This window comes from Drosophila subpulchrella, chromosome 3R (genome assembly GCF_014743375.2).
Source record: "Drosophila subpulchrella strain 33 F10 #4 breed RU33 chromosome 3R, RU_Dsub_v1.1 Primary Assembly, whole genome shotgun sequence".
In the NCBI taxonomy this organism is placed as follows: Eukaryota; Metazoa; Arthropoda; class Insecta; order Diptera; family Drosophilidae; genus Drosophila; species Drosophila subpulchrella.
Window position 1 is genome coordinate 20,079,550 of NC_050609.1, and position 10,654 is coordinate 20,090,203.

Sequence of the window (10,654 nt, forward strand, 5' to 3'; positions counted from 1 at the left end):
GCTTGTTATTACGATTTTCGTTCAGGAATGTGTTGGATATTGTGTTCTTAGTTTTTTAGGACAGAACGTTGAAAGGTAATTGAAATGGAAAAGTGTCTATTTATTGGTAGTGAAAATGTGCAAGGCAAGTGCATTTCTGCAAGGTGACTTTAATTATGAATTTTGTATTGCAGCTGGATATTAATGCAGGAAAAATGTAAGGAAAATGAAGAAAATTAGAAAATATAAAATTGATTTACCAGCATATGAGAGATGTCAATTTCATAAGCCTTTCCTGCCAATTTCTAGTCATAATTTACGACCGTCTGGAATGCTGTTCCAGCTTGCAACAGATATAATTCTTCCTTGTCCGGCTTAGGCCCTATCACCCTTTTGCCGCCTTTTCCGGACACCTGTGCAGCAGGCGGACTCGGTCCGAAGCCTGCATAAAGAAGACATTAAAACATGTAACTACAACCAGGAATCGCATAAATAAATAACAACAGCTGCTCACTTTCCGTTTGCAAGACAAGCGCTTTGTGCTCTGCTGCATATTTATAGGCGCATAAAATATTGTCGTTTACTTTTAATTTAATGACAAGAAATTTGTACGCCTTCCCCTCTCATTTCATCCTGGTAATGGCCTGTAGCAATTGCAATCTATCTTCCTGTTTCGCTCTCCGTTTACGACAAAGCAAAACAATTACAAAAACGAGTATCACATGGACCAGAAGCGATAATCAGCAGGGGAGACAAGGCTTGAATCATCCAGAGCAGCGTAGACCGCCCGTAGCCGCCACTTTGGTCAGTGGGCCATCCGTCAGTGGTTGAAATCAAGGGGCGGCAGAGTACGCAGCTACACTGGGAAGAATTCAGATACAGTGTAAAAAAAACCCACTTTAAGAGGAATAGAGCTGCAAACTCAATAACGTATTCGGTAACGAACTGTTATTGATCCCTTATGTACTTTCAACTAAAAGTATACAACTACGATTGCTAAAACTAAGGATAAGAGAGATTAACATTCCATTCGTATCATTCGATCGACACTGTTTTTATCAGTGTAGTCACTGTTTAGTGCGCTCCGGCACGTTGATAAAACATTTCGCTTCGTTACGTTATATTTTATTTTATTTACAATACGCACGCAGTTTACTTTCCTCCATTTCACCCACTACCGCCCCGGCAGCATTATGTATACGCCGCTTTGGCCATCAGCGAGAAGCATCGTTTCGGTCATTATTTGGTTACGTGCGCTAAATGAGACGCAACCGAGACACGCCCATCCGCCACATTTGAATTACGTGCGTGAAGATTACGTTATTTATAACTGGCCACAATGGACCCTCGGCACTCATTCTACTTTTCTCACCTTTATATGTATGGTTCCCATCTTTCGAAGCAGAGCCTTTTAGCGAAAATTAAATGTGGCGCTTAAAAGTTAACAACTAGAGACGGCTAATGATGCTGGCTGGCAGGGTGCATTTTCCACCGATCCGCTTGCAACTCGCTTTGCAACCGGTTACACCGCTCCCGAACTTAAACTACCCTTCTTGGGATACTTAAGGTGCCTGACGCATGGCCTTAATTAAAAGGTGCTCTCTCAGGCAGTTCTTCGAGAGAAATGAAAGTGGACACCAAAAAAAGACGCACCAATTAATTAATATAAATTTTTTGTTATTAGTGGCTACGAATACAATAATTAGTTTATAAATGCAAATGGGAAATGTATACACTTTTGAATTTACATTTATTACTATTATTAACATTTCTTAATTATCGTCAATAGTTTCTTTCAGTGTATGAATGTGTGTATAAAAATCAACTTTAACTGCAAGTCAAACTCAAATGCAACACAAACCGAAAAACTTTTTTGGATCCCTTCCTCAGGAACATGTTGCACGTTGGCAACTTTTTTAGGCACCTGGACGCGTGCCTGCCGAGCGTGGCAGCTTCTAATTAATGTTCACTATCCCCCAAACTTTTCTCAGTTGCAGCAATACTGCATCAGCTACAGACTCTTTTCTAGCTGCACCTTAACTTTAAAAAATGTGTAGAATATTCTCTAAGTGCCGACGGGCTATACTCTACAGTCTCGGAGGACTCAATTTGTTTTGAGTGACAAGTTGTATGTCTGATGCCCAAAGAAAAAATAATAAAATGCCCGTGATCAGAAAATATAATATACTTTCTCGGTAACGCAGACTATGGTAAAAGGATGCTGAGCAATGACCAATTCACTCTGCTTCAACTCATTCAACGAATCGTTTTCTATATTGAGTTAAAAATTTTCATTTGCTGCATGTGCTTTAATTGCCCATCTCCCCCGCGCTCTTCTTTTATCCCGCAGCTGTTTCAGTCAGCCAAGTGTAGCAAACTTTTAAATTAAATCCCTGTAATGCTTTTTGGACAAATGGATTTAGCCCAGGCCATGGACATGGACATGACCATGCGGCTGATCCCGTTCTGGCTGGCGGCTTCTTGGCTTTTTAGCTGAAGTTGTCACTGGCTGAAAACTCGAGCGGAAATGTGCAGCTTGAAAAACTTGCAAATTGAATCTTAATTGTTTTAACATTTTCGGCATTGGCTAATTGCCATGATTAGCACGTTAGGAAAGTTGGACTAAAACTTGATCATATTAATTTCGTTCACTGCTATGTTTCTATGTGAAAAAAGGTTGATAAGAGAATAATTTGGCTAAGTCATGTTATTTGATAGTTTCTAAATTTCATAATTATTTTATTTTATTTTTGGTCTGTCTTATGACTATAGGTGCATGTATGAAAATACACTACTTAGAAAACCTATAGGTGCACAATCTAACGACGAACTTATTCTTAATTGTACGTTGTGTAAATAATTGAATTTTACCAAGTTCCTTTAGCAATTTCCCCTCATCGTAAACTACTTAGTCTAACAATAGTTTCTTTCATTTTTAGCCAATTGATTTGCATCGCAATTTGGGCCAGGAAATTTTGAGAATACCAGTACAAAGGCTTGCACAGTTATCTAGCAAGCGGAATCATATTTTCTAGGGCAGCCAGGGAATTTGGATGCCTTTTGTTGGCATAACTGAATATTTTATATCATTTGCTTGGCATGTGGCGGTTGCCAATTGCCAGTATTGTCAGTGTCATTCAAAAGCGTAAAAAATACGCGAAAAACGCAAGAGGAAATTTTGTTGGAAATAAATAAGTAAAGGAGTTGCGAGTAGGACAATGACAACTCTTTGCCAGCCTTCATGCCAGGCTGAAATTCAGGCACATGCGATATGACAGGATGCTGCGATGGGGTGGATGTCAATTGTGGGACATAAGGGGTGCACGGAGCGCAGGGGTTGCTACACGGACTTAACGCACGCCAACATCAACAATGAATGTAATTCAATATGCAAATGGGCTGCAACAATTTTCTACTTTTTCCACTGATTCCATGCACATTTAGCGCAGGTTCCGAGCTGCAATTTTCGTTTCCCCAGCAGTCTACTGATTATGATGCGTTATTGTATCCATTCTCTGAAATTGAATCGCAAATATTGTGCCGCTAACCAAAATAGAAACTCGATTGGGTAAGACCTCTCGTCTCTGTCTTAGCTTGTATTTCACTCAGAGCCAATAGCTGATTTAGTTTTATGTATCCCCATTTATGGTTTTATATCCACATTTAAAGCTCTTTTACGGTATGCGGCATATTATTATTTTGAGACAGGAACTAAACATGTTAAATTTGTAGTCTATTTGTAGTTTATAAAATGTATTTATTTAAGAATGCACAAATTTCGGATATTCCGAATCAGACTACTATTTTTCTGTGTGCATAATACCTGACAAGCGCCAAACAAACGTTGGACATGGTCAAATCATGTCGCTGTGCTGTGCAGCCATTGAAATCGAAGGTTAGGCAAGATGACAGCCACGGATTCAACTCTGACCCAATCGGGCTCGGCACAATGCAGTTGGTTTGGGCATCGTGTAGTAATTAATTAGACTCGCAGGCATTTTATACGAACAAAGTGCAATACCGTTTCACTAATTGAACATGAACATGGCCGTCACCATGAGGATGATGCACCACTTGCGGTGCAGTCACCCACCAGCCGTCCGCCTTTTATTGGCCCCACTCCCGACATATACTGACTCAATTCATCAGTCGTCAATGATGACGTCCAAGTGTAGGCCCACAGTACTCGAAATCTCCACACTGCATTCAGGTGGGTGGGTGGTGCAAAGTGGCCAGGGGTTTTGCCTTTGGCCAGACCATCTTATCGAAATCAGGGTGGAGGATGTGTGGTTTCATCCCAGAGCTGCCTTTGGCAAATGCGACGTGCACGAATATTTCCCCAAATTAAATAAGCACAAATCAAATATTTTACAATTTCTGTCACTGCATGGGGAACGGCAACGGCAGTCCGAGTCGCAGTAGAAGTAGAAGCACTGAGAAATAAATGCCTTAGCTAGAACTATAATCAGTCCGATTTACTATAGACTGTCTTGACAAAAAACGACCTTTCTATAAATAAGTTAGTAATTACGGATTCTTCTAATATCTAAAAGGAATAATTCCAGAATTTTATGCTTAAGATTGCTGCCTGTTGAGTGCCCTTTTTCTGTGAGTGTGTGGCAGACATTTTGGCCAAACTGTTGTGGCATGTTTTGGGGACTGAACTGGAGCCTTTCTTCAGGCATTGATTTATGTGGTTTCGTTGTTCGGTTTCCTCTGCTGTTGATGATGTGAATGTGGAAGTTGGTGTTCTGCTCCTCGCAGTCGTCTCTGTTGCAGATGAGTAGAGTTCATTGGGCGTTGTGTTGTAGTTGGTGGTCTGGCTTATTGGCTAAAAAATTAAGTCCATAGTGGCATGTGTGGGCAGGTCTATAATAAGTTTAAAGAGATTGTGGTCGGTGGACATAAAAGAGATGATTAAACATTAATGTTGATTGCTGACGGCGCGAGTTTCAGCAGTTTATTTATTTCACGTATCGATTGCAAGTGAAAACAAACAATGAATCGGGTAAACAAATGCATATTGTAGTCGAACGCTTTGTTTTCGTTAGGTTAGCAAGCTTTGAAAAATTTGTTATTATTACTGAAAAGATTTTGACTTGGTTTTCGTTGTCTGACAAAAAGACTCAGTTGCATAAGTACTTCAATCTGAAGCTGATCGCAGGAATTATGGAAAACTCAACTTCTGGTAAGCAAGTGTCTTCTTAATTCTGCGAAGTTCATTGATATTCAGCGGATATCTCACTTTGTTACTTTAGTCAAAATTTTCAATATACAATAGTCTATACCACATTAGATTACAATAATCTGGTCTAGCTAATTAGCCAAAACAGTGGTTGGTCTATGGCAAATTATGACAAATTAAAAAGCGGCATCACGGTGCTATGGGTGCGATACAATGTCGGGCAGGTGGGAGTTATCCTGACACACAACCCCCACTCTCCAAAGCTCTTCGTAATTACTGCGAACATTGCAATAACAAAAGGCTGCCAAATGGCGTTAGGGAGGCAGCAGACCCAGACCCACGAGTGGGCCAAAAGGGTGACGAGACAAAAGCTGCTGCTGCCCCCTCATCTCCAACCCGTTCCCGTGGCCGTTCCCATTCCCATCGTCATCATCATCAGCAGGAGCAAACGCAGTCACGGTCGTTTGTGGCTCATTGGTTTGCGTCCAGCTTGGGTTATTTTTCATGCCCACCCCAAGCGCCCCACATAAATTAACCGAAACGTATTAATTCTTTTTTACTTCCTTCTTGCCCGCGTCCTTTTTTATATGCGTGCAAAAATTTATGCTTGAATTAAATATGATGACCAAAAAAGCAGTCGCACAAGGACACGAGGGCACCCTGCGATCGGTAGCAACATTGTCCTTATTTACACATGTACGACACGGCGTATACGCATTGTAATGTACGACAGCCGGCCTCAATTAATCTTGCCACGTGTTTTATGTGCCTCCGCCTTGAGTGCGGAGTTCTGTAAGAGAGAAAAGCTACTGAGGCTCGAAGTGGACCATCGTCATGCGGCTGGGCTATAATTGAATTTTCATAACCATTAACCGCCGCCGACTTGGTCATTATTTAAATGTAACGACGCTTTATTATTACCACAGTAATCGAAAGAAAATGATTGCGACTTTATAAATATAAATCAAATTAGAAGAATATCTCTTTGGACGCCACCACATGTTGCACGGCCATTTGTCCAGCATGTGGCCAAAAGCTAGGACAACACCACAACATTTATAGCCAAACAAAAGAGTCCACTAAAAGGACATTTAGGCCAGCGGAGGCCATTTAAAACGTTCCATAAGGAGACAGATTTATTTGAGCCTCGGGTGGTTTAAGTGCATCTTACTTAGAGCTATAAAAACTTGAACTTTTGTTTAAATGAAGTGAGCAAAAGGCAACTCACCAAATAAGCAATTCCAAGCGATGTTTTGTGTTCTGCAACAGAGGTAGATATTGTTTTCGTTAAATTGTCTTTAAGTTGGTAAAAATTATAAAAAAAATATCACGATTATTTATGTATCGTCCAAATGATGCAGTAAGTGATTACAAATCATAAAAACACGATACATTTCAGATGCTTGCTTAAGAAAATTTTCAAAGATTTTCCCAATTTGTATTCCCTTAATAACATTGAGAACCTTGTTGGCATGCTGAAATTTAATACAGTAAGTCAATTTCCATTAAAGACCCTTACTTTCTTTTGCAGATTCCTTTCGGGAGCGCGACTTCGTGTTCGCCCAGGCTACAGGCTATGTGCCATGGCCGGGAATACTCGAAAAGAAACTCCTTTGCACTGGAGTAGTGCAGTTTTTGTTCACAAATGGGAGAAATACCGTCCCCTATGAAAAAATCTGGCCTTACGACGATCGCAGCAAGGAGCAGTTTATCACAAGCCAAAATATGAAGCACGAGGCATTCCGCAAAGCGATTTGTATCGCCGAGAAACTTCGTTCTGGCGACGTGGATGTTATTTCTGAGGGCGCAGACTGGGAGCTGGTATCACCTGTAGAGGTGTCACCTGGAATGTGTCCTGCACTTGAGCAGAGTCGGGCAGAATGGGAGCTCAACTATGTGCGAGAGGTGCGATTGGAGCGCAATTCCTTGGCCGTCGAGGTAAAATTTATCCACGAGCTCAACATACTGCGCAGCAGCTTGACGGTCAGAAAACAGGATTACCCAACCGCCCTGTGGACCTTGCAGGAACTTCACGGTCTGGCCCTTAGCGAACTTCTCCTGGTTCGCAATTTCGGGGCCGTGGAAGCAATAAATAGTTTGTGCAGCTTTGCTTCCGCACAGCCGCAAGACAGACGAGAAGCGGAACAGGTGAAAAACTTCGCCAACCAATTAATGGATCGCTTCGCGTCGCATTTTAAGCAGCCATTTAGCACTCCCGATTTCTGGTCCGAGTACTGCTTGCGATCCAGAATCTATCGAAGCCACACCGTGAACATTAAGCCTAATTGATATGGAAATTGGAATCAACCAAACATTTCAATGTTATGAAAGTTTACTCAGCTTTCTTAAAAATTAAAACAAACAAGAAAAATAATGGTATCTTATCTGTAGAACCCGGTACCCTTAGAAACGTACCAAAGTTTCTTGATCAATTTACCATTTTTATAAGGTCTTTATTTAAAAAGAGAATTCTTTTAAAACATTTAAAAAAAAATGTTGATTTAATGAAACGATGAGTATGATACAAAAGGGTGCAAAGAACAAATAAAATACATTGATTATTCTTTCTTTGGCCCACGGATGGACTTTTTAAAGAAGGGTATCAAAAAGACAACAAACGAATGAAGTAAAATAAAAGTATGACAAATATGTGTGTGGTCAGCCAGCTGGCCACCGAAGAGGCGGGACCAACAGGGGGTGAACAATCGATCAAAAAAGTGAGACAAATCGTCGTGTCTTTTTGGTTGGCAGCAAACAAAAGCCAAATGTGTTCACACCTTGACAGCCTGACACACCCTCATCTACACACTCGACCTCCTCGACCCTCCAGAGTTCCCTCAGCTTTCGAGGCGGTCAAGCAAACAACATTTCACTTTTTGTGGCGCAGCCAAAAGGGCAGCAGCAAAAGGCAAATTCAATTTGAGCTGTCAAAAATCTGACCAATATTGCCTTTGAGTGTCCGTGTCCCCCGTCTGTGAATGTGTGCATGAACGTAAGGGTGTGTGGGCGAGGGGCGTGGCTTGTGGTCGGGCTCACAATAAATCGATTGAAAACGTAAATGAAATTGACAGTCAGCATTCCAGGTTTGCGAGGACGCAACGATGTATCCGTCTCCAAACTTCGTGTTAAATACCTTGACACTGTGCGCCGTTTGAAGTTTTCACACTTAGGTTAAATACTTAGATCCAAGACAACAATAAAAGGTTTTCAATAAAATTGCAATTTAGAAACCGTAGGGAATAACACATTTTTTTCGATGCCTGGCCAGGCAAAACATTTTTAGATTTTCCACAATAATAGCAAGATTTTATTCACGGTGTATGGTACTTAAATGCATTCTCTTGTGAGAAAGGGAGACTAAGTAAGGCATCAAATTAATTTGACATTTGCTTTGTCACTGTCAGCTCAACGCCTGGATTTGCAGACGCCGGGTTGAGGGCACATTCCGGGGTTAAGGATTCACCAAGTCAATGGCCCTGACCCAACTACAATTGATGATGATACATGGCCCGGCTTTGATTGGAAATGTTGGCACACGCACACGCTAATGCAGATCAAACAGCCCAAAGTGTTTGGCTTATTGACACTCGACAGGTCTTGCCTTATTAGCCCACTCCTCTAATAAGCCCCTAAAGTAGTCTTTGCTTTTAAGACAATTAGCTAATTTAAATTATTTTTTATTTAAAAATACCGTTAAATTGCTTTTCCTGCTTTGGTAAGATTGACATAAAAAAACAAATCAAGGAAACAGCCCCTGACAAAGTTAGCTATCACAATAATAATAATGTTATTTTTTAATTTACCTAAAATGTCTTGCGCACACATACATTCAAAGCAGGGTATACATTAATATGGCTAAAAGGAAAACAAAAACAACACCGCTGAAGAAAATATAACTAAAGACGAAGTTGACGCAGGTGTGGTAGGGGTGTATGATGGCTGGGGATGGGTCCCACCCGTGTCAAAACAGTGGTTCGAGTCTTTAGAGCAGTGGGTTAAATATTCAAAAGTTCTTATTTTTCATGTTAATTTTTTATAGCAGTGACCAAATAAGTTAATAGGTTTTTTAGAATTGAAGTGAAGGCCTAATGATAGTTATTTTTATTTAGTTAGTATTAATGTTCGTACTGAAAAAAAAGTGTTTATGTGTAATACAAGTACATAATTTACGAGTATAGGTATATATGTAGAACTATGAAGCTTGTTTCATATCAATGTAATCTGCATATATTTATCGTTGTCAATGCAATATATGTTAATATGCATTCCTTTTTTTTACAAATGCAAAAATGTTTTTTCATTCTATAATGGTGTAAACTTAATTTTTTCGTTGTCCACCAATTAATATCAGTATTTATAACTCATTAATTTTTGTAAATTCGCACCACTGTTTGACAAAACCTATTATGTCATAAGTATCGCTACTTATTGGCGGATTTTGTTTTCATAGAGCCCACTGGTAAATTGCGCCCTCTGACATATTTTTTTTGAGCTGTTTGAAGTTCTTTGAGTTGGCGTGTCCTGGTAATTGTCTACTTAGCGATGGCTTGTCAACACCGTCGTGGGTCGCTAATTTCATTGAATCGCGCATCATTTAATGAATTGATATCCGCATAATAGCCGGCCAGCTTCAAACAGATGCAGATTGCTGTAGCTCCTTTGTGGAGTAATTTATGTGCCGGCGCCAGATGCTTATCGCAGTATCAGCATAAAGCCAGGTCAGCACCTGACCAAGCTTATCACGATGCTGTTCTTGTTTAACCCCGCACACAAAGTGAAACCTCTGATAAGGCAAACAACCTCAGCCCGACAGCGTTGATTTATTTCACTTTCTTCCTTCGTTTTTAAAGACCACTTTAAAATGCTGTGGGTCGCACAAATATCGCTGACCTTTATGGCCGGCTGTAAAAATGTTGCTAGTGAAGGCCTTAAAACACCGGACAGACGTGTTGGCGCCATATTTGCACATCGTTTTATTTTTTAATACTAATTAAAATTTTTATATTTTGCAAAGTTAGAGAGCGGGACCGCAAAGCAATTTGCACAAAGAACTAAAAAACCAAAAACACATGTGGCAAGCCAACGCATGCACACACATTTAATTTGAGGGGCACAACGATTTTTGTTGACAGAAATTTACAATAAAACGAAAGTTTAATGCACAAGTTCTGCTCCACTCTTCCACATGCCCCAAAACCATTTGATGGGTGGGGCACCAGTGGCTGCACTACCCTGTGCCACAAAGAACCACATAAAGCCAGGCCGAGGTGAGCCGGCGGTCTGTTTGCGCAACTTACAGCCAAAGTAAACTCATTACCAATGCAAACAAACAGAGGAGAGCGCCCCGAAACTTAAAAAAAAAGTGTAAAAATATATTTTCATACATATTCAGCTCCCACCGAAACTATTTGCTGCGAAACGAAACCAAAGAAAAATCGTTAAAAAGTGTGTTAAAAAATAATTAAGTGCTCGGCATTCGTATGCAGGCAT

At 40.4% G+C, this 10,654-nt stretch overlaps 1 protein-coding gene across 1 annotated transcript; it reads left to right on the forward strand.

Moving 5' to 3' along the window:
- Positions 1-5,072: 5,072 nt before the first annotated feature.
- On the forward strand, positions 5,073-7,537 carry LOC119560380. The gene is made up of 2 exons (XM_037873791.1): positions 5,073-5,167; positions 6,696-7,537. Exons 1-2 carry the CDS (start codon positions 5,149-5,151, stop codon positions 7,451-7,453), a joined length of 777 nt encoding a protein of 258 aa, XP_037729719.1. The 5' UTR covers positions 5,073-5,148; the 3' UTR covers positions 7,454-7,537.
- Positions 7,538-10,654: the final 3,117 nt, after the last annotated feature.